Here is a 26,043-nt window from a genome sequence, read left to right as displayed (position 1 = left end):
GCATAACCACTTTCAATGGCATGCACTCTGTAGAAAATATAAATTGATTGCAAAATGACAAGAGAACCAAAGACAACATGTTACTGGGCACATCCTGAATTGTATAAAAAGCTGAGAAATACCAACTGAACTTTAAATTTGTAAAAATGAACTACTCAGTAGCCAGCTATCAGAAACTATCCAACAAAACTACATGACATCCCACCCGACATGTAAGTTGAAATGAAGAGCTGAATGAGAATTGGAGCTAATGGATGGAAAACCAATGATAATTTGAAAAAAAAGTAACCCCATAGGAGAAAGGCAATGAAAGCTGGTTTCGACCTAACGAAAGGCAATGAAAGCTGGTTTCGACCTAATGACTTACAACGGTACAATAATGTAAATTACTATCATCATCATAAATTTTGTTTGCATCCACTTTTTCCATTATGGTGTTAGATGTGAAAAGAGTTTTTCTCCTCTCTTCTATCATGTGCTCTTCTGCCTGCACTCTCATCAGGTCCAGTTCTTCATCTACAGTATTCCCCTTTTCCAAGATTTCCTAGGCCTTTCTACTTGACTTCATTCTGCCAATTCTAAAATATTGCTTTCCTAATAATGTTCTACATTTGTTCTCATAACCTGTTCAAACCATCTCGTTCACTGCAATCTCAGTCTTTTCCCAGCCTATGAACACCATGTTTCCACCAATTAAGTGATAAGACATGAAACTGGAAATAAAATACAAAAAACACAAATGAAGTGAATGAATAAAATGAAATGAAAAGGAATAAAATTGAAATAATGATGGCATGAAGAAAAACTTAACACGACATTCTTGGAAATGGCAACGATATGGATTGTCTGAAATCACACGAATTATTGAGGAGTAAACATCATACATAGATCTGAACATGCACAGTAGGGGCCTCGCAGTCTTGAACTGTGCAAGTTTGTGGAACTGGGTATTTGCTTGTCCTTGGAACAAAATGAAAATATGTGATTCACAGGTCACAATGAAAGAATTAGGGATTTTCATTGGTAAAATATCTTCCCTGGATAGTGATTGGATAAATGCAGTTACTTTTTATACACACCTCAATGCTCAATAAATACTTTGATATAGTTCATGAAACTACAAATTTGTTTTAAGATATGTTTCAAAAGTTTATGAAAACATTCTAAAGTTTGATATTGAGCTTTTGACAAAAAAATATTTTTTCTCTTTGTACTGACAGTGGTTAATTGGTACTGAAAAGTTTTCAAAGCAAAATTTTTGTCATCAGCCAAATATCTGTGACTTAATGGCTAAAGAATAATTATTACAAGAAGGGATCAATTTCTGATTATATTATCATCCAACGCTTGTGGTACAGCAATTAACCAGATCTCATAAATACAAATACAGCTACACAGAAGAAACAAGCTACAAAAATAAAATATACGCACATTAAAATAAGCAGCAATGCGTCCAGCATACAGGCATCATTCCATTGTTGAAGGTATCAATCAGCATGCAGACAATATGCAACAAGAATTTCAATAAGCATGCTTGATTAGTTGTATTTTTCCTATATGAAGATGGAGGTTAGAAAAACTTTGTTGCAACTACCTGCTATCTAAAATATCCACTTACTGGTAGGCCAAATTTAGGCAATTTTAGTAAAAAAAAAAAAAAAAGTATGCTATACCAGCTTGAAATCTTACTTACATTTTATTATCTGGAAAAAAAAAACCACTTGGCAGATTACTAAAAGGACCTCAAACTTTTTCTCAAAATAAAAGTTGTGAACTTACAATCACCATTCAGCACACACACTTAACTATGTTACCACATAATTCTTAAAGATTCCCTTGAATTGAGAATTACCTTAACACACTGACATTTTAAACAATCTCCTCTTCATCTTGTTACACATAAATGTTATTACTTGATACAGCAAATGAAAATTAAAAAACAATTGTGTAAGTAAAGGTCTATCTACCCAACATTTGTACTTGACAAGTAAAAATACAAACTACAAATAATGAAAACAACAAGATAAAATGTGCATGGTGGGACTATTTATTGTTTAGAATGTGCAAATAACTGTGAAATTTTTAATACGCAACTTAAGTGAAGTTTCCAGGTGAGGAAGTGATGGAGGAAGAATTCACTGTTTAAAATCAGAGCAATGGCGTGATGAAGTATCTTTCACTATCAACAATATGCCAAATTTTTTAAAGTAGAGACTTTCAATAATAATGTCAGTTTTGACATAACTTCTTTGTATCACAGTATAAAGATGACAAGAGATGAAGGGGTGTACACATTTCCTATCCAGTGCAGTGAAATTCATGTGTGAAGGACTCATATTTTAGCTATGCTGGCAAGACATACAAACACAGTATCAAGTGTAGCTATGGGTTCCTCATTATCTAAAATATCTAAAACTTAAACTTGGAATTTTATAAAGTAATGTTACTACCTACCATTAAGATAGAAGGATGTAAAATGTTATGGAATATATAAGTAGACAACATTATTTGCTCCTTTGAACACAGCAAGCATAAATCAGCTAAGACATATTGTTAGAAAAAATGCTGTTTTACATTCACAATTTAAAATGGCAGGGAATCAACACTCATGTTCGAATGAAACAAAGCACAGAGGGATCAGAAACCTAAGTACTGTATACAGAAAAAGTGCTCATACATATGCACACGTACATTACTTTTACCAAAGTAAAAGCATGAAGAAAGGTGTAAGAGGAAGCTTAATCTTGAGAGTTTTAGGACTATACAATCCAAAATACACAGAGGAAGAAGTTAAAACTATAAAAATTAGTTATGAAACTTGCTTGCCCAGAATGGTTCATAGAAGGAGGTATAAAGTGAAAGAAATTTTCCTAGTAGGGAAAATAGAAAATAAGAAATGGAATGAAATGGTAAAGCCATAATAAAACTCATAATAAAAATGTCATAAATAAATGCTGTTTTACATTCACAATTTAAAATGGCAGTGAATCAACACTCTTGTTCGGATGAAACAAAACGTGGAGGGATCCAAAACCAAAGCATACAGAAAAAGCACTCATACATATGCTTACACATAATTTTTCTTACCACAGTGAAAGCGTGAAGAAAGGTGTAAGAGTAAGTTTGAGAGCTTTAGGACTCTACAAGAAGTTATTCCTATAAAAATTAGTTTTATGATAGTTGCTTGCCCAGAATGGTTTATATTAGGAGGAATAAACAAAGTGAAAGAAATTTTCCATGTTAGTAGGGAAAACAAGAAATGAAAAGAAAATGGTAAGGCCATAATAAAACTACCATGAATAAAAACAAAAGGAAACACTAGTAATTTCAAGAATATGATTTCACCTTTCATTTAAACAATACAGTTAGAAAGACAAAATGCAGTAAGAAAAGCAAAGATAATAGAGAAAAAAAGGCCCAAATGTTCATATAATGGTGTGTGGGGGGCATCTTTTTTATATGGGGGACAAATCTGGATCTGTGAAATAAGGAACACTGAAATACATTAAACATATATAAGACAGAAATAATACATTAGTTGTACACTGTTAGGATAAAAATCAAAGGATGAACTGAAAAAAGGAAATTACTATACTACTCTCACTGAAAAGAGGAATTTACTATACTACTCTCACAAAAAATTGTTGAGTAATCAAAGGGGCCCGTAAAATCACATACCCATAATAGCAGGAAACAAAACATTTAATAGCCTAGAAAACATGAAAACAACTTGGTTGTAACTGAGGAATAACAGATCTGATCAAAAGATTGAGCTGTGTTGCACAGCTTGAAGGCCATAAGAGAATGATTACTGAAAATCCCCATTTTGAAAGATGGCAAAGGATTAGTGAGGACCCAGTGGAAGTATATAATGTACTGTGGGCAAGATCAAGGGCTAGGAGATGCACAAACAGGAAGTCCCTGGGATTGCAAATCAATCACAAGGATACTAAGAAGATGATAGCTGCAGCTTTCGTAGGCTAAGAACAGTACTGTGTAAATAGTTTTTGTGTGAAAATGTGTATATAACAAAACAGAAACACAAATTCCACTTAATGGGCTTTTTCTCTTAATGCAATTTATTCTGTTGGTAATTCATCCTTCTCTGAAGGAAGTTTGGGTAAAAGCTGAAGGAGATTTCATAACAAATATGGTAACTGGGGGGAAGAAGGGAGGAGGTGGTTATGGTGTTATGCCTATATGGTAAGTGAGGTTAAACAAGAGATTACGGTGTAGTGTAAAAGTTTCTTGGTATCTATCCAGAAAGCTTTTAGATTCAAACAAGTGTGAGGTGTTTAGATAAGATTATGAATACTTCATGCAACAGCATTCTAATAAGAAAAACAGAATATAAAGGTTCTCACTGTTATAGTAGATGGTAGATCTATAAGCTGCGTTGTGTCTTCTGGTTGACGAGGGACAGTCAAAGGTAATTCAAACTCACATCTGTGGTACATATTAAAATTGTAATGCCCTGGGAAATTTGTATGAAGCACGAACTTCTTGGCACGCTGAGTTTTGGCATCAAAGAGGATATCCTGAAATGTGGTGGATCACATTTACATTTAGTTTAAAATGAACTAGAATTACCATGGGTATCAGAGTAATAATAATTCTAAAGCTTATGTGCAAATTTAAAATGAACTAATTAGTTCAAGTCTTGATGTTACCTGGGAAGATCTAGAGCTGACATGGTTGAGCATACATTTACAGTATTATATCGGGAATATACTTATTGGTATTAGCAAAAGATACACTATCTCCAGTAGGCTTATATATTGGGCCAATTTACTGAGTTAGAATTTAAACCAGAGTTGGATATTGATTAGAAGATTCTGAACTACAGGCAGTCCCTGGTTATTGGCGATCCGGTTTTACGTGACTTGTCTAGTGATGACAATAACTGGATTTTCGGTGCCACTATCCGCTTATTGGCACCGATAGTCATAGATCGGTGCCGATACCCACCTAATGGAGGCCCCAATCCCCACTTATCGGTGACAATATTTGTCGATTTCCGGTTATCGGTGATTTTCGGTTATAATCACGCTGATGGGAACGGAACCCATGCTGATAACCGGGGACTGCCCGTACAATACATATCCAATTTAGACTGTGAACAAACTTGATTCTTACAACTTTAATATCATTTACTTTTATATATTTTGTCCCCATTTACAGCTTTTCCAGCTTTCCTCACAACTTTGTTTCTTTGTTCCTGCCAAAGTACCTTGGCTGTCACAAATTCTCTGAGCTTTGAAAAGTAATTTTTAGTACTTGAGAGAAGTGCTTAATTCTTGTGCAACTTTGCTTGCTCTAGTTATTAGGCTATAATTTATTTCAGTGTATTATGGATCTGGTATGAATTTCCAAATTAATTTGTATGTCTTTTCCCCAAAATGATCTTGGAGATTTGCAACCTGTGATCTATATAGTATCTCAAGGACATTTTGGCCTTTTTCTAATACTGTGCCAAAGTTGCTTGCTTTAAGCACTTTCATACATGTCTAACCTGAGGAGGCCTGTTTGTTTCTTTTCGGCTGTATTTGGTTGTAATTTTCCTCAGTGCTAGGCTAGTTTGTCCCACCAGGGAAGTGCAGGTCTCGGAAATTTACCTTGATTTCTCTGTACATTTCAAAATATCCAGCAAGATATTTCTAGGCTTCAGTGTGAGCGCTGAAAGAACTTTAAGTCCTTGTCTATAGTGGCAATCTTGAAATAATTAAAACACTAGTATCCTTCTACACTTACACTTCCAATGGGAGTATTTACAATGGAATCCAGAAAAAGTAGGTCAGTGGTCATTCCCATGAAGATATACATTTATTGGCCACATGTTGTCTTTATGGATGTTAGATGAACATAAAACTATCTTCTTTATGTATTTTTAATTTTGTTTTAACAGATGGACTAGTTTTGTCGTGGTCATTAGTTTTTGTTTCCTGTTTTTAGTTGTCTTTTTTAGCTTGAGGTTTAAAAACATTACTTTGGTGGTTTTCTTGTATTCTTTATAATGTTTTGGTTAATTTCTTCAACTGGCATGTGTGATAGTACATAAGGATTTGTTTTACATTTTTGGATAGTATTTTCTTCACCTAATATCTGCTGTAATATTTTTTCATCTTGCATATTAACTATTTATTTTTATTTAGATTACCTTTTTGGGTTATGGCTTTGTAAATTAGTTTTTCCTGGATCAGTTGAAGTTTAGCTTCTCTCTAGGATATTCCAGTCCTTTGTGTCTTTATTTTTAATTTTATTTTATATATAATGTGCACATACTAGTTCTTGCATGGTGATTCTGACCATAGTTTAGGCAAGTTGGTTCATCAGTCCTACTTTCATCCTTGGAACTCAATTGCGATTCAGGCAATTTTTCAAAGTGTGATCTCCCAACACTTATTCTAATATACAGTAACTGGTTAGTGAACTAAAATTCCAGGAAAATGACCCAACTTACCACTGAAAGGTTTACAATGGAAAACTTATTCCACATACAATGTTTCACCTCATACATACATATTAAGTCTGTCAAATTCATTTATATTTTACTTGAACTTACAGTACAAAGACCCATCCCCACTGGCAATCTGGAGCTAATCACAATTTTGCATTTAAGCTCACATTAAGTCAAATATGTGGAATCTACTGGTCACATTTACCATATCTACATTAATACAATGGCCATCATGCAATAAACTCTCAATGTTTTGGATAAGATCTCCATTAAAACACCCTAAACTGGATTTGTAAATGAAACGAAGACACACTTCCTTCCCAGCAGGATTCAAACCTAGGTTAGGGTAAAAAGCAATTTCAGTTAAACCACCCATACTATCACAAAGAATATCAAAACATTTCAGCTAATAAATGAATGTTATATCTGCCCAATTCAGATATAATTTATTGAAATAAAACCACCTTTAATTTGCTAACATTAAAGCAGATCACAACTTTCCTGTTTTGTATAGGTCAATAACTACCAATCAATTTGCTAATATTATTTTACCTTACAATAAAAAATTTCATTTAATAACAAAATACGATCTACATGACAAGCTTACCAATCCAAGGGTAAAGTAATTGAAGAAAAAGTCAGATCGCGTGGTAGCTTTTCTTGCATGTGCGTTGTGGATTTTCATTTTGTCTTCCGACTTGTAGAATATCCGAGAAGGGGCTCCTAATGCAACTGCTACTTCCTGACATGATGCTCCAAAATAAATAGTCTGAGTAAAAGTTTGTCTTGATTCATGATGCCGAGACCTCCCTATACAGAGAAAACGTCAAACGGTGAGGTTAAACAGCAATTAAGATCTTACTTTTCTTAGAATTCTGCAAAAAATGGAAGTTATTTCAACTGAACTACTTCAATCTACAAGCAAGAAAAACTCCTTTAATCATCAGAACATGGTTTACAATGACCATGTATTAAAGAACGAAACAATTCCAAATTCACCCCCAAGACAGAAGGCCTTTTTAAAATAAAACTAAAACTTATTGGAAAAAAAAAACTACAATAAAGTCAATGAACAGACTCATCTTGCAAAACCGACACCTATTGAATGACATACTTCAAAGTAGAGTGCATTATGTTTGCAACAGAAAAGACTTTATGCTTGTCAAAATCATACTTACCATCATCAGTAAACAGATTCAGTCTTAAGCCTTTTGTTCTGCCCATATCTCTAAGTACCAACAAAGACTCCAAATGCACAAGACTGTGAATACATGATGAAGGAAGAGGTGGTGCTCTGGTGTCATTAGGGTTGCTACCATTATATATAAGCATCTTTGACACTATTGGCGACGCTCCACTGGGGAACTGCAGGGAGCCTAACCCTTTGTTTAGGCACGGCTGATAAGCAAAAATAAAATCGTTATAATAGCACTAAGCAAATATGTTTTGTTACTGTACTATGTTACAGTCAGGTAGTTCAATAAAAGACTAAAAGACAAATGCCCATATTCACATACAGTATATAGAAAATTGACATTTTTAGCTCTAGCTGATTGTTATCACATGAATACCAACTAGCATGATATATTTAAGAGCTCCATATTTCCACTCTCTATATTAGCTGCTTTGTGAACTATGTTTTCAGAGTCTTTGGTTTGAAAAACTTAAATTATTAATATCTTATTTGCTTTGATATGATGGAGAAAAGACAAAATCCCCATTATACAACCTTTTGCTCATACTGGTTGTTTCTCTTGGAATATATAGAATAACCCCGTAGAGAGGGTCATGTCGTCAGTGCACTATATTAATTGAGGTTCTTTGCAGAGTCCCTTTGGCCCCTAGCTTCAAACACTTGCACTCCTTTCACTGTACCTCTGTTCATATTCTTTCTTCCATCTTACTTTCCACCATCTCCAAACAACTGTTTCATAGTGCAACTGCGAGGTTTTCCTCCAGTTACAACTTTAAAACTTTTTTACTCTCAATTTCCCTATCAGCACTGAATGACCTAATAGGTCCTAACGCTTGGCCTTAATTTTATATTCCATTCCCATAACCTGTATAGGAATAAGTGGCCATGGCTGATTTGGTATCTGTACAGTATAACAATAGATTCACCAGACTTTCAGATAATTGGTGTCAACGTATGTTCAGATTCCTTCAAACAATAAACAAACAAAATAGCAACAGCAGTTTACTTTGGGGGTTTCCAGTATCTTAAGCCTGAGTGGCAGATGCTAGATACAATTAGCTGTAGTCACTTGGTACATATACAATACCCAATACCCATTTTCTGACGCCCATGGCTCCAAAGACTTGCTACACTACTGATTATGGGGGACCATCAGAGACCATTTAACAGCAATTTAATAACACACCTATGACTCACTGAACAGGGACTAATGCAGTGCATTCACTGTCAACACAGAAATAATAACCTTCAAGGCACTACAGTAAACCGGTTATCACAGAACTTGAAAACTTAAAATTTGGGAATGATACAGGACTTGAAAAAATATAGTAATTTAGAAATGTTCAAAGCTTGGTTATAAATTTTTAGTGCTGACTCCAGGGATTCTTCCACAGTAAGCTGACTTTCTTCCCCTGTTACTAGATGTTTTTACTTCAGAAACAAATTTTCCAGATGCCTTCTCACTGGGCCTACTAATGGCTAAGGGGCAAATTACACAAAAGGGTGGTGCAAGAGGTATTGCTACTACTCAATCCTCTTGAGCTTACACTTTCTCTGGTACCTTCTATATGCAACAAGGCCCATCAGCCCTGTATTGCAAGTGAGTACTTTGACTAGTGGATCCTGTTTGGTCTGTTCAGTGAAAACCACTGTTTTTACTGACAAAGCACGTTACTACATCACCCTCCAACCACCTTCTACAGGCCATAACTCAGACAAGACTCTGCTTGAGACACATCCGTCTCCTAGACCTAGAGTCCTCTTCTGGGGAAATTCTTTTTAGTTCTCCCTCCTATTTAAAAATTCAGGCATCTATGATTAAAAGGTTGCTGCTATTATTAAAAAAAATACAATTCTCACAAACCCATTAATTGTAAGGTACTTTGCCCTCCTTGCATCCCTGCACTGATTTGATTCCAGAGAGGGCAAAATGGATTGAGTGCCAATGCAGAGTGGAGGAAGGGACCTGGCCACATAGTGGACATGTTCTTTTCAAGTTTAAACTGATGTACAGTAAATGGGATGAGTTCTACAGTTGTGTATTTTATCATTTATATTTATGTGAATTTGTGTTTTTGTATAATAAAAACACTACATTACTGCCAACTCACTTTAAATACAATTAAATGGATATAGCCATGTGGGCAACAATCAGTGGCAACCATGGTCACCTGGCTAACTAATTTAGTAGCTATGGGATTTTCAAGTGAGCTCCTATAACTCTGCCATGGGTTAGAAACGAGGTACCAAACCATCCATTGTTGGGAAATCAGTGGTGTATATGTATCATAATCTTAGCCCTTAACAGTCTGAAGGGATGATTGTAAGGCACTCAAATTATACTGCAAATATTCTATTTGAAAGGGAGACAACTATACAAGTCAGCATTTCCACAATAAATTATTTCAGATAAGATAGTTTTCCTATATTAAAAAGGTAACCCTACCATATTTCATGAGTACAGCTTTGTCCGTCAAATCTTTCTCCCTGAATGATTATAGGAAACATGAAGATGCAACACTTATGTGATTACTTAACTGTCATATCTAAATTTCAAAAATGTCCTTATAAACATTTAAAACATAAGGAAAATAAATGGATTCCAATAACCTGCCCTACACTCCCTAAACCTTACCAACACAAGATCACTAGCCTCCTGGTCACTAGGTTTTACAAAAGATTGATAAAAAATTTTCTTTTGAAGCTCAAAATTAAAGATCACTATCACTGTAATAATGTTCCAAGTCTTCCTTTATGCAAAGGGTTTCAGGGTATGAAATTTAAGACCAAACTGAAGATATGAACAGACTTCACTATTAACAAATGAATGTGTAAAGAATAATTGCAAAACATAAAGTAACACTGTAAAAACAAGACATTTATCACAGCTGCATAACAGTAAAATTGGCCAGATTACCCTGTACAATAAAGGCTTGAATTTAGCATAAACAACATGTAGTAAATTACTGTTACTGTACTTGCATACTGCTTGGACAATTCACACAGCTGCCATAAAAGAACACACAAAATAAACACTGTCTAGTCTAATGAAAGTAAAATTTACAACACATTCAAAGTTAAGTAATTATGTAAAAAAAAAAAAACTGGCATTCTAACATTCTGAGCCATTAATGTCATAACATCAAATAATCTATACAAATTACAGCTAAAATGAATCAGTATGATTAAAACATCTCACCAAAAGGGGCAACCAGCAAAGCTTCTCACATAGCACTAAAATACAATTTAAGAGAACATCATGATTTCAGAGCCTATACAATAACCAATCATACAATGCTTCTTGACAAATATACTGTATAATAAAAAAAGTGCTTCTTGACAAGCATATAATAAAAAAAAATTGACATTCTCATAATAACTTACCTGGTATTTCTGGTCAACTGAAAAGAAAAATGAGAGGCCTGGGAAGTTGATTGCAAGAATCTGTCTCTCCCAGTCATAAATACCAGGGTGAGTAGCTCCAAACGAATGGTCAATCTGCTCAATGCTCGGAATAACTTCCGGCGAGTTGAAAGGCATTCCACTGGAAATAAAGATTATGAGTAATGAAATGTGACAGATTTTCTAAAAATAATTTGTATTTTTTCTAGGTATACAAACCAGACCCTTTTATGTAGGAGTACACAAACCAGAGCCTTTTATATAGGCGTACACATTATTGTGAACTGGAGATGGTATTTGAAACTGTTAACAAGGCAATTAACTGGTGGTCATGGGGGTGATTGGAGAATACCTCTGACTCACCTGCCATCACCAAGCACTTTTTCCTTTGGCCTTGGGGAAAAAGCAAGGTGGCTGAGGTGAGCACACTGATAAAAAGCTCTGGTTTGTATCCTTATAAAAAATACAAATTAACTTAAAAGATTTATTTGTTCTTTTGAGAATACAAACCATTATATTGCCTTTTATAAAGGTAGGAGACTTCCTCCTTAGGTGGGAGGTCATCTCCAACAAAATACCAGATGCTGAACTGGGCCCAAGAGAGGGTTTAGAGCCTAAGGTAAGCTATCTCTGGCTAACACCAAATAAAGGGTTCCGAGTACAGCTGCCAACTTCCTTTGTCAAAACCCTCTTTTGATATTTGCCAAGATAACTACCTAGTTAACATGTATAACAACTGTCTTGAGTTTGTGCTGAAGGATACTCAGATATAAAATTTCCATGGAAACAAATTAGCTTTCAAACAGTTTTGCAACAATTCCCTCAAAGACATTTATGTAAACACAAGTTACTGCCAAATATATTTTAAAATATTCCAAATTAATATTACTGTACAGTACTCTAAAAATATGCATAACACATACCAGTACTTCAATTTTACAGCCTTCATGTTATAAACTTCAATCACCTTCAACCGCTGACACACTGGATCAAAATATAACTGAATACCATCTTGAGATAAATTGAGGATGAGATCAGTCTCCAGCGAGGTCTGCAACAATTACAGTACAAAGAAAAGAGTTAGAAATAACAAATCTAAGCAAACAGTACTACTGATACTACCAATCTATGGTTTTTGAAGTAGTGCATACTTTTACGATTTTCTCATTTACATCTGCAAGTAGACACAAGTGTGTATAATGGAATTTCACTTTGATTAATGTTGCTATGAATAATTTCAGAACAAAATATCCCTAAGAAACTGAAGATACCACACAACTGCAAATAAGAGTACCAAAATTTAACATGATTCTACCGCATGATGTACAGTAAGTAAACAATTTCAAAAACGTAGTGTAGCCTTTGTGTAACAATCTCCCCAAAATTTCTTGCCGAGACATCAGAATACACTTTTGATATGGATTGTAATATTTACAAACTACACCATGCTTTTCTTATAGAAAAAGCATCTTTATACCAAACACCACTATATATTATTATTCATGACCATACATTCTTACATGAATAAGCATAAAGACCACCAGCTTGCCAATTTTCCCCTTTACAGGATAATGTGTAACAAATCCTCTACATCTCTTCCGCCTTGTGCACCTCTCTCAATTTCTGACTGATGTAGGTCTTCCTCTATGTTATTCCTATACAATTTCTTTTATTCTTCCTACTGGTCTTCATCCTGTTACTTCAACATCTACTACTTTGCAACTAATTCCTTCAGTCTTCTCCTCATCAATGAGCTAAGCATTTCATTCTTACATATCTTTAAATTATTTTTACTCTAGACATTATACCACTAGGAAACCTATTTGCAATGATTTTCCCAATGTACATAAGTAATCTCTTCCCACATTTATTCTACAGGAACCATAAACCTCAGCTTATAGATTTGTGGTGCATACCAAACCACCGTCACTGCAAAAGGAGTCAAGCTGTTACTGCTTTGAAGTTGACTAAAGTTACACAAGTTTTGCACAACACTTCATGTAAAAATATCAAAGGAAAAAATTGTTCTCTAAACAGCTTACAAGGTTTAATCAAGATACTTACGGTGTCGCTGTAGAGGACTTGTACCCCACGAATGGTACCAACTTGATGTTGTATTATTGCCACAGCCTGGCTGAAGTGCATCCCTGAAAAAAAATAAAGCAATAAATTTTAATTATTTCGAAATTGCTACCAAAACCTAGTGGTTCTTAATTAAAAGTACCAGAATATGCCAACACAAACCTCTCCTACTGTTTCCAACATAACATGCTTTATTTAATGAAAGGCATGAATACCAAGTATAAAAACTACATCACAACCAAAATATACTTACCTAAACTCCAAAACAAGTTACACTTAGAATCTTAGCTTGCATTAAAAAAGTTCCAGAACATTTCAAGATTACCTGTTACTTGTAATCCTGAACAGTCTTTGATGACAAAATCTATTGATAATGTATTTTATCATTTTCTACTTTCCCTTCCTCTCAGTTTGCAAAATTTTATATTTTTTTCTTTTTTTTTTTATGTATTTTTCATTACAGTATTAAATAAAAAAAATACTACCTTGACGAGCAGCCAACATAAAATAAACTTACTGAAAACACAGTTCTTATTCTGATGGAAAAACCCACCATCAATACATGGGCAACACCATAACTTTCATATGTAAAATAAGATTAAAAAATTGAATGTTTTCAAATCCTGAGAGATTCTCCCCACACTGACCTGGGAGGCTCCTCCAACACTGTTCATGATGGAAGTGAGTCTCCTTAATGACAAGCTCTCCAAACTGGACCTCACATTAGCTTGCTTCTTGGTGAGATCACTGCCCTCTCCTTACTCTATTGATTGCTTCTAAACATATTTTTACCTCCTTGGCTTTGTAATACACGTCACTGGACAATCAGTCAACAAAAACCACTTCTATACTAGTAGTCTTATCTTTCTTTGTTTTCTATATTTAACTTGCCTTTGTTCAACAAGTGGCTTTATTATTGTCTAAGAAGGTAGTTCCATCTACACTTGCCTTGCAATGACCAAGCTTGAATTTGGTAGTATTGATGGAACATTTTTTAGTTAATAAAAATTCCACATGACAGAGAGAAGCCTGGTAAAGACTTAGAAAATACAAACATGAAAATGTGATGGTACCATGATTAGCACAGCCCTTTATTGCTCATAAAAGTAATGAAAGAGCCTAGAAAGAAGTGTAGAAAAGGAAAGCCTTGTGCTAAGCATAATATTGGAGTTAAGATCTCTTAGAAAAGTTTAAACAATAGGGCATGAAAAGCAAACTTATCTGAAAGAAATGGGTCTCTGTTCTTTCAAGCAAGTTTGTTGTCCATGCTGTATTGTTAGCTTTTCTAAGGAATCTCAATTCCAATATTGTGTTCAACACAAAGGGTTTCCCTTTCTGCACAACAACCTGAGCAACACCAATGAGCAAAGGAACAAAAGAGATCACGGTATGAGTCAGGTTCCTACAATGACACCTAAATCAAAGTTCAACAAAAAGGGGCCAAATACAACATTTGGACTTTTTAAAACAAGTGAAGTCCAGGGGGGAGGGGGTCAATCTCCAATCTCCTGCTGCCTTTTCCATCAACAAAATGTGACTGCAGAACCTGCAAAACCAGGTTGCTGCAATTTCTATGGCACACTTCTTCAGCATTGCTTTCACATCTGCCTCTAGGGCACGAGACATCTGCGACCCTGGAGAGTAAAATCAGAATAATTTCGGTGCATACAAGAGGGAGGGATGACTATCCTTGAATGGAATTCTGTAGCTGTCCTGGAGGACTGCTACTAAACAGGGGTCTGCTCCCTGCTCATGCCACATGGTCCACTGACAAGACTGGTAGCCCTCTACACGTGGCAGTGGAGGAGGGGGACTGCCACACTCAGCAACCTCCTCCCTTCTTGGCACTGCCAGATGGGGGTGTGGTGGACAAAATGGCTGGGAAGGCTCGCTGCCCTTCTTTGAAGAAGACTGGGCTACCAAAGCAGTAGGCTTGAAGGCAGCACAAATTATCAGGGAGTTTACCACTGCTTCCAGCTTACTCTGCAGAAAGAGTGAGGAAGAGCCCAGCATGAAACTGTTTGCTAAGTGAAGATGAGTAATACTCATTACCTATTCCTTGTTTTTGGTGTGTTTGTTTCCTTTTGTTTTTTGTATTATGGTCTTTATTTTCTACTCATATGGATAAAAAACTAAGAAAACTGTCATTGCGGGGATGTGGCTGCCCTTAAGGGGGTTTCATGTTTCACACAAAACCAACCATCATTCTGTTTGTCCTTCTTGCAAGGGGATGGCTTTCTCAAGGGCTTCCCCTTGCGGGGAATTTATGCTGTGGATTTTGCCACAGTGGATTAGGCTTGAGAAGAGGAGGAAGAGGGATAAGAAACATTCGCCAGTTTCCGTGGGGTGGGGGCATACTCCTCTGATGACACCACCAAATCCTTCAAGTTCCATCAGTGTTTCCTGGCATGAAATTTACTGAGCAACTGAACATTGTGTTTTTCCCGAGTAATATTCTAAGCCCAGATAAGATTGGCAAATGCTAGAGAGTAACCAGAACTGTATATGACCTCTGAATGAGGTGTATCAGTTATTCCTGGTGAAAATAATAAACTAAATTTTTAGAAAAAATTTATATACAGTAGTCAAAAAGATTCATTCCCATATCAGCAGATTATGGCAGACTAGTTAATGAACAAGAGCACTAGCGGCTTGGGGAGGGGGCATGAAAAATAATGACAAAATATTGAAGATTTAGATAATAATAACATAAATGAGAAATATAAAAACATACAACTATTATATTTGCCCCATTGATATTGTCATTGCCATTCTTCTATTCGATTATAATAATTCAAGCACTTAATAACATTATGCTAATCTACATCCCAAAATGTTCATAGGTTACCAATCATTGCATCTAATAGTGTAAAGGTGAGTAAATACTTCAGATATCAACTACTGAATCTAAATAAAATGCATGCATTATCCCCCTCTCTCTCTATATATATATATATATTTTCATATAGTAAGCAGGGACAGGACAATTAAAAGATTATACAAGGTGACTGAATTCCAAAAAATTTTATAAAAGTACAACTCAGTAATTCTCTTTATTTATTTTTTTGGTAAACAATAACAATTTTTGCATGAACATTTAAAAAATAAATTATATTAAACATACAAATAAATAGAAAATATATATATGGTAATTAATTTGTAATTAAGTCCTAGATTTTATCTTTTAAGTCATTCTTGAAAATTTTTCTAATACAGGGGTCCAAATAATACATGCCAGGCCTAAGGTTAAAATTACAGCTGGAAGTAAGCTGTATAATAGTGGATTTTAAAAGATTTCGTGAAGAGAAATCTTTCAATTGGGCAATCACTGAATTTTCAGTCCAATTTATCCTGTGAGGGTTTTCATTTAAATGAATGAATATAGCATTGGATGTTTGCCCAGTTTTGACAGAATGCTTACGTTGTTTAATATGTACATCTAAATCCTTGCTAGATTGGCCAATATAAAAAGAGGGGCAGTCCAAACATGGAATTTTGTGTGTTATGTTGTTGTTTTCTTTAGGAATATTTTTATAATAACATTCCTTTTAGTGTGCCATTATAGGAAAAAACAAGGTTGACATTAAAAGATTTTAACAATGATTTTGTTTTCAAAACCACTAAAATAAGGCAAGCTAAGAATGTTCTTAGGGATTGCTTTCTCCATGTTACTTTCACTGTAAAACATTTTGTGGACTTTATTATAACATATATCTAGTATATGTGAAGGATAACATAAATCTTATGTATTCGATTTCTTGATCTAAATACTGGGGACTGACAGTGAGCAAAAGCTCGTAGAAACATAGAAGAAAAAATTCATGTTTTGATATTAAGGTGATGGCCTGAATAAAAATGGACGTAAATTAAGTCGTTGGTTGGTTTCCTATAAAGACTGAATTTGCATTGAAATGGTCTCTATATATTAAAACATCTAAGAAAGGGAGGCAATTGTCTTTTTCTAATTCTAAAGTAAACTCAATGGATGGTACCTGGTTATTCAAATTAGAGAGTAAATCATTTACATCAATACCAGCATGCAAAACAGCTAAAATATCATCAGCGTATCTATACCACTTTAAAGGAGTATAAATGATATTAGGTAAATATTGTTTTTCAAAGAATTCCATATACAAGTTTGAGAGGAGTGGGGATAAAGGGTCACCCATTGCCATACCAAATATTTGTTGGTAAAATTCACCACTGAATATAAACTTCCAATCACAAATGCACGACCTAGTGAGTGAAATAATATGACTTACAGGTAGAGGTAATTCGTGATGGATTAGCTCATTACTAAGACACCCTAAAATAGAATCTACAGGGACTTGAGTAAAAAGAGAACAAACATCAAAACTAACGAATCTATCAGTGGGGCAAAAATTTATTTTGTTTCATTTATCAACTAAATCTAGAGAATTATACGTGAGAATCGGAGATAGTTCCAAGTAATGGGGACAAGAGCTTGGTAATATATTTTGAAAGTTTTATGATACTGAGCCAACAGCACTGATTATAGGCTGCATAGGATTACTTTCTTTGTGCGTTTTTACTAATCCGTACAAGTAAGGTAATGAGGGGAATTTTACAAGACAACTGACCTATTAGTTCTTTTTTATCTTAAAAGATTTTTTTCACTGTGCTATTGAAATTTTTTGACTTGATCAAGGGGATTGCATACGTTATATGTAGTCACCTTTATCTAAAATTACAATACTATTCAACTTATCAGGGTTTGTGATGTGGATTGTACAGTCTTTATTAAGGTTGGTCAAACTTTTCTTATAGCGAGCAGGGAAATTACTTTCATGCCCAACATTCTCTAGATTTAGTTGATAAATTAAACAAAATAACTTTTTGCACCACTGATAGATTTGTTAGTTTTGATGTTTGTTCTCTTTTTCACTAAAGTCCCTATAGATTCTATTTTAGAGTATCTTAGTAACAAACTAATCCATCATAAATTAGCTCTACCTGTAAGTCATATTATTTCACTCATTAGGTTGTGCATTTGTGATTGTAAGTTTACATTCAATGGCGAATTTTACCAAAAAATATTTGGTATGGCAATGGGCAACCCTCCTATCTCCACTCCTCTCAAACTTGTAAATGGAATTCTTTGAAAAACAATATTTACCTAATATCATTTATACTCCTTTCAAGTGGTATAGATATGTTGATGATATTTTAGTTGTTTTGCCTGCTGGTATTGATGTAAATGAAAAAGACAACTGCCTCCCTTTCTTAGATGTTTGAATACACAGAGAACTATTTCAATGCAAATTCAGTATTTATAAGAAACCAACCACCAACTTAACTCGTGTCCATTTTTATTCAGCCATCACCTTAATATCAAAATATCAATTTTTTCTTCTAAGTTTTTATGAGCTTTGTGGATTGTCAGTCCCCAGTATATGGATCAAGAAATCGAATACATAAGAAAAATAGGGACAGATTTATGTTATTCTTCACATATACTAGATATTTGTTATAATAAAGCCCACAAAATGTTTTATAGTAAAAGTAACATGGAGAAAGCAATCCCCAAGAACATTCTTAGCTTGCCTTATTTTTGTGGTTTTGAAAACAAAATCATTGTTAAAATCACTGACTTAATTACAAATTAGTTACCTTTTATATATTTTCTATGTATCGTATGTTTAATATAATTTTTTTTTGTAAAAATGTTCATCTTGCAAAAATTGTTATTTTTTACCAAAACAAAAAAATAAATAAAGATAATTACAGTACTGAGTTGTACTTTTATAAAATTTTTTGGTGGTCAGTCACCTCCTTGTGTAATCTACTGTCCTGTCCATGCTTCTGAATGGTCGAGCCTAATCCTTTGTAAAACGTCTTAAATATTTAACCCTGTTTTGGCAGTTCTACTAAATCTTCAATTGTGTTGGACTCCAGGTACTGCACAACTTTTTTCCTTTTTAATCCCCATCTGTCATTTATGAGCTTTCTTTGTAAACTTATTTTTATATTTCTTCAGTCTAAGTAAAGGACTAAAAGTCAAAAGGCCTTGCAGCACTCCACTGTATCTCTTTCCTTTGTGGATTTATTTATTTATATATATATATATATATATATATATATATATATATATATATATATATATATATATATATATATAAATATATTCATATAAATTATATATATATATATATATATATATATATATATATATTCCTCATGTCGGATATTTTCATGATTCAGTTATATAGAATAATCATTATTTTATATAAGGCAGTCCCAATAACGGTGCAGTTTACATCGTTTTCGAATTACCCAGAGCATTCAAATATATTCATCAGAAATTATTTCCTGGCGATTTTACGACGCATGTTCGGGGTTACGACGATTTTCGGGTTACGATCCGACGGAAGAAATATGGCCCCAAAATGGCAGAATAATCATAATTTGAAGGTATTTTGATATAAAACTCAATAATAATGCAGTTTATATATATTTCAATATACCCAGAGCATTAAAAGTAATTTTTTATGATTTTTATATATTTTATATATATATATATATATTTATATTTATATTTATATTTATATATATATATATATATATATAGAACGGAATATATATATATATATATACTGTATATATATATATATATATATATATATATTATATATATATATATATATATAAAATATACACACACACAGTATATATATTTCCAAATCTTAGAGCTAACAGCAGTTCCATATATTTCCTAACCTCAGTTAACCTGTATTGTACACTCAACTTTCAATTTAAGAAATTATTTAAAAATGTGTCACATCTACAATGTAGCATAACAAAATGTATTGATAATAGTTCTTTAGTACTTTACTAGATTCTGTTAAGTCAAGGTATTACTGCATTTATAAAACTTTTATACTGTATATATACATGCATTATACAGTACTAATATATACTGTACAGGTAGTCCCCGGATTACAGCATTCCAAACTTACAGTGCTTTTTCAAAGATATTATGGCTCCATAACTGGGATTCTGAGTGGCACAGCTGTAGGTGCTATAACAAGGTGAGAAAACCAGTTTAGGTAGCTGTAGCCACCGGGAGGGTTCTCTACATATATATATATATATTATTATAAGGTGTTATAATATATAAAACCATTCTACAAGTGTAATATGTCTCTGTGAAATTTTTGATGTTTTGCTTGCAGATTCGTCATTTGTTGTAATAATATGATTTTAAAATGCCTTTTTCTTACAGATAAATTGTGTATCATGTAATTTTAAAATGTCTTGATATGTTTTTTTCCATTTGTTTGATATATTAATATGTATACTGAGTGTTAAAGTGTTGTGAGAGAGAGAGAGAGATTTTTTTAACCATATCACTTAGCCCATTTCCTGTGTTTACTCAGTTGTTTAGGGTCCAGGAAGTCATGTATGGAGAAAGGCAGAGACCTCTTTGGTTATCTGACATGGGCTGGCAGCCAATCGGCAAATTGCCTGTTAAATATTTATCATGTGTGTCTGCTCCATGGTTATTAGCTGTGTCTATGCTTATTCTTTTCCATGATCTTGAGTAATGGAATGAGGAACAGAGAGAGAGTTGAAATTGACATGCTGACAGCGAGCCAGTTTTGGGTCCAAAAGCACTTCCTTTTGTTTGCACAAGTGTTCAAGTGTCCAGCGGAAGATGTCAATCATTGATAAGAGCTCTGGCATATTTCCTTCTGGGCCTTAGAATTCCCTGTATGTATACTGCACATGTATACCTGTATGTATAATGTATGTATACTTTATGTATCATGTATTCTGGGAGGGCTTAGAGATAAAAGAGCAGTACTGATCCAAAAACACTTAGTTAGGAACAGGGCTACTGGCAATAGGTCCTATCTCTCTCTCTCCCTCAAATTACCATTCATGTAAAAGGGGTTCACTGGCTGCTCTCATATTTGTAAAAGTTTTGTTAAACTCACCCAAGAAGTGTGTTCATTTTGTAAGAGGTGATCTGAAGTATTTATATTGTGCAAGCATTGTGGAAAGTGTATAATGGTGTAACACTCATAAGGTAATGTGATGTTTAGTGGTTTTTGTTATGTTAAGAGTTAAAGTGATGTTCTAGGTGAAAGAGAATTATTATTTTGATAAAAGGTGAATAATATCTCTTATTGTGAGTTCTAATGTGTCTTGCTGCTAATTATATATCATTGTGTATGTCACTGTGACTTGGCAGTGTTGTCTTTGAGAAAGTCTTAGAAAGACGTGAGTTTAACCTTTTTTTAAAAGTGAAGGTAATCTTTTGAAAGATTGATGTAATCTTTAAGCATTTTTGTCTTAGGAAATTGCTGTTGGTATATTTTCATTTTTGCATATTTCATTCTTATATGTCTGTGCTATCATATTACTCTAATTTTATAATCAGTGGTTTACAAAGTTTTGTGCTGGTGATTACTTAGCATTTTGTTAGTGCAAACTTATTATTGAGATTTCAGAAAATATTTATGTGGATTCCAGTCAGTAATATTTTGGTGAACATTTGTGTTGAGTGTAATTAATCAGGTATATGTTTAAAACTTGAGTGATAGTTAATGGTTTGAATCTTACTTAACCAAATTGCTTTCTTAGTAAATTAAAGTTTTGTGAATGAAACTTGATTAAGAAATACTTAAATCTTACATTGTTATCAATTAATAATAAATCTTTTTGAGATTGTGAACTCTGCATATAACTTTTGAACTTAGAAATAAATCTGTTTGTTTAAAGTTTTAAAAGCACAAAGTTTCATTTTGACCACCAGTAATTAGAGAACTTAATGAATGTGTATAAGGTCAGTGATACATCTGTTTGTTCACCTGAGACTTATCTAGGTAAAATAGAACCAGAGAAACAGTTATAGTGTTTGTTGAAGTGATGCCCATTTTCCACACTAGTCTGTTTATAGCTTGTTAGTTGTTACCTAACCCATAACTTGATAAAACAACATTGATTTTATATAATAATATTTAATTTTATATTTTTATGGGATCACTGTGCCTTTAGAGTATTCAGTCTTAATATATTTGTTATGAGGTTTCATATCGAGAGATGCTTGATGTGAGGCATAGTGTTTTTGTATTAAATTTGTAAAAGATTCATATTTTTGTAATGTATTTTGTATTTCTACAATAAATAAACCAAAGTAATTGTAACAAATTACAATTTGTCCTTATAACATGTCTCAAATTCTGACCCCAATTTCAGCAGGACACTGAGGAAAAAAATAAGGTTTATATGCTCATATGATTTTGGTGAGTAAAATATAGTATTAGGTTATCATATGCATATTGTTTATACCAACAGAATCAACAAAAACATTAATAAAAGTTATTTACCATATTATATTTATCAAAATATATATTATACAATCAGCCATTTACTATATAATGTTTTATATAAAAAAATATATAGGTTTATAATATAGAAACATATTCATTTGTAAACATTGTTTCTTACAGCCAGAATCAAAAAAAACATTAATGAAGATGTTATATAATATATGTTATATATATCCATTATATATTAAAAATTTATGCAATTAAAATTCAATAAATAAAAAAAGAATGTAACAGAGAGAGAGAGAGCAACTGAACAAAGCCAGTTATTATTCTTGTTAGATATCAAAAGAAGGAAATCAATATTAAACTAACTGTTAAATGCCTAAAGAGAATGGTAGCTGTAATTTATTTAAATTGATTAGCCATGTTGTTATACCGTAAAGAGAATGTTAAATGGTTGATGTGCCAAAAATGAATAAGAGTGTTATCAGTAAAGCTCTCGAGATAATCACCAATAGGTGGCTCCCCCATTCCTGTTTATATCTATTTTTAGAAATGTTCTCAACCGCTTTTTATAAACGATAATGATATTCATTTTAATGAAAATATCTTAATTCTGAAATATTGATTATTATTAAAGCAGTATTTACATTTTTGTGATGGTACAGTGTAAAATTAGATAAATAATTATAAAAACTTTGTTTTTAATGTTAGTTAAAGATAAGAGAGTAGGTTGTACAGAGAGAGAGAGAGAGAGGCTACAAGAGAGAGAGAGAGAGAGAGAGCCAAAAGAGATAAATTTTGAGAGATTAGAGAGAGATAACAGTTGTCCTTTTAAGAGAATTTTTTTATGAATTATTACAGAGAGAGACAGAGTATTTAATTCAAACCTATAAACAAACTAAGTAAAGCAACACTCCCTTCTTGTCATCTTAAATAAGAAAATGTAAACAGACCAGCATGGTTTGAATGCCTACAAAAATGTTAAATACAGTAAAAAAAAGTATTAATCAAGGAAAGTTCAAGCATGATTGTTTAATATATGCTAAACGTAAAAATAGGTTTGTAATGCACATTTTTTGATAATATAAAATTATTTGAAAATTAGTCACTTATTAGTTATAAAATTTATTTATACAAAACAAATAAACACATACATGTGGTTGTATAAAAAAAAACTTCTCTCATCTCAGAAAAAGAGAGAGAGAGAGAGAGAGAAATTATTACCTTTATCTGTTTAATGTTATTTTAGTTTTTACATAACCCTTGAAAACTTATAAAGTTACATTGATTTAAACAAAACAGTTTGCATTGATTTTCTCAAGTGATAAGTAAGTTTTTGCATGATCACTGTAATTTATGCACCCAAATCTTAATATAGTTCATGAGGTTTACTGTATCTGGTTGATGTCCTCAATTTTTGGTCTTATTTGTAATAACAGGTTTTTAACTTGTACATATATAAATTTGTATCACAGATTTTTCGACTGGTATCGCCCGATTTACAACGCTTTTCAAATATATTTATTAGATTTTATTTCCCATGGTAAAGTAAGCATTTTCTAGCCTAAAAATTGAAAAATACTCCAAAACGGCAGAATAATCATAATTTGAAGGTTTTTTGATGAAAACTCGTAATAAAAATGCAGTTTACATCGTTTTCATTGTTTTCCATGATTAAAAGTAAAGGTTTTCTTATGTTTTTGAGCTATTTTTCAAATGATTTTCCGTTTTCAGTAATGCAGTGAATAAATAAACCGGGACTAAACTGTAGGATTATATAAAAATATATATAAAATATTAAATAGAAATAACATATGTAGTCAAACATAATATAAACTGCTACATCTTTTCATTGAATTATTCCATGATTTATATAAATGATAAATATAAATGTCCCTGTGCTGATAATTCTCCATTGAGATATTCCAGTGAATTTGGAATAAAATCAAAACATTTGTAGCTTCATGATTGTATACAAACACGGTGTGATAAAAAATGGAAATATTATATGATATATATATATATATAGCAATATATATATATAGATATATATATATATATATATATATGATGGATGGGATATAAAGTAATTGTAAACCACAAGCACTCATAACTTTCTCAAATTCCTTTGCTGATTGACACAGCTATTATAATTACTTTATATATATATAATATATTTAAAATATATATATATATATAATATATATGTCCATTTATATATATATATATGACCATGCAATATAGTATTGCTCTGTGGTGTTGTATTTTATGAAATTATATATAGTGAATTATATATACACAACACACAATATATATAAACATTATATATATATAATATTCTGGCATATATATATAGCGCCAGAGGAAGATATATATACATATATATATATAAAATGTGGAGCAATATATATATACATATACATGCTAAAAGATAGGGATAATATATATTATATATAGGCCATATACGGGATCAATGAATATATATCAGTTTAATTATTTATAAAGAAGGACAAAAAAATACAAGGACAAGGAGAGAGAGTTATTCTCAACAAGATATCAAAAGAAGGAAATTCAATATTAAACTAACTTTTAAATGAAATTAGCACTCTGCTGGTAATTTCATTTAAATCTCTAATGCCAATTAAGAAAAAGAAATAAATGTTTTGATGTAGAAATATAGGAGTGTGTGAAGATTAGTATTCCACTATCTCTCTCTAGGTCCCATTCCACCGATCTATTTTTAGAAGTGTTCTCAACCTCTTTTTTTATAAACTTCTTTATTCTGTCTCTTTCTCTTTGTTCTGAAATGCTCTCTGTCTCTGTTTTTAAATCATTTACAGTTTGTAGATGGTTAAAATTAGATCAATTTAAAATTATCTACTGTACAGCATGACATACAGAGAAACAGTAATATGTAGGTTGCGCTATAAAGAGAGAGAGAGATGAAGATAACAGTTGTCAAAACCATAAGAGAGTGAAATCTTTTGAATTATTACAAAAGAGAGTTTTTAAGATGGAGAAAGAAGATAACTTTTGACTCGCTAATCAGCAACTCTCCCCTTCTTGTCATGTTAAATCGACGAGCTTCAAACAAAAGATGAAGGAAAGATATTTGTTTGGGAATACGTATCACACAAAAATGAATTTTGTAAATTACAGTTGTATTATTTATTATATTATTATTATTTGAAAAATTGAAAATTAGTACTTATTATTAGGTAAAAAATTTTATACAAAACAAATAAACACATACATGTGCCATAAAAATTCTCTCATCAGAGAGAGAGAGAGAGAGAGAATTATTACTTTATATTATTTAATGTTATTTATTTTCCATAAAAGCTTGAAAACTTATAAATTCATAAAAAATTAAACAAACACTTTTGCAGGGTTTCTCAGTATTCAAATTCAAATGTTTGCATGTCTGCTGAGGGGACGCAACTCAATCTGTTGTAGTTGATGGTATTACAGATAGAGTTCTTGTCCCTCACCATATTGTGGTCTCACTGTATCATGGATTTTTAACTTGTATATATCTAAATTTGTATCACGGATTTTTTGCAGTATTGCAGGATTTTGCGGTCTTTATTAATTTTATTTTCATGGTA

General features: G+C 32.7%; 2 protein-coding genes across 5 annotated transcripts in view; one reads left to right on the top strand and one right to left on the bottom strand.

Moving 5' to 3' along the window:
* The window catches only part of LOC136852556 (homeobox protein Nkx-2.2a-like), a 221,554-nt gene that overhangs the window by 40,970 nt on the left and 154,541 nt on the right, over window positions 1–26,043 (top strand). The gene's annotated exons all lie outside the window — the stretch shown is intronic.
* Window positions 1–26,043, bottom strand: part of LOC136852557 (PHAF1 protein CG7083) — a 57,837-nt gene that overhangs the window by 15,067 nt on the left and 16,727 nt on the right. For 2 of the 4 annotated variants that reach the window (XM_067127326.1, XM_067127325.1), the window contains exons 2-7: window positions 13,119–13,201; window positions 11,978–12,105; window positions 11,037–11,196; window positions 7,636–7,855; window positions 7,065–7,267; window positions 4,365–4,538 (exon numbers count right to left, since the gene is read on the bottom strand). In XM_067127326.1, coding sequence (XP_066983427.1) covers window positions 4,365–4,538; window positions 7,065–7,267; window positions 7,636–7,855; window positions 11,037–11,196; window positions 11,978–12,105; window positions 13,119–13,201 — 968 coding nt within the window. Of the gene's footprint in view, window positions 1–4,364; window positions 4,539–7,064; window positions 7,268–7,635; window positions 7,856–11,036; window positions 11,197–11,977; window positions 12,106–13,118; window positions 13,304–26,043 lie in introns of all 4 variants that reach the window. The other 2 variants (XM_067127328.1, XM_067127327.1) reach the window with 1 other exon arrangement.

The sequence above is a fragment of the Macrobrachium rosenbergii genome, chromosome 25 (assembly GCF_040412425.1).
Source record: "Macrobrachium rosenbergii isolate ZJJX-2024 chromosome 25, ASM4041242v1, whole genome shotgun sequence".
NCBI lineage: Eukaryota > Metazoa > Arthropoda > Malacostraca > Decapoda > Palaemonidae > Macrobrachium > Macrobrachium rosenbergii.
This window is presented reverse-complemented; position numbering and strand designations above follow the sequence as displayed.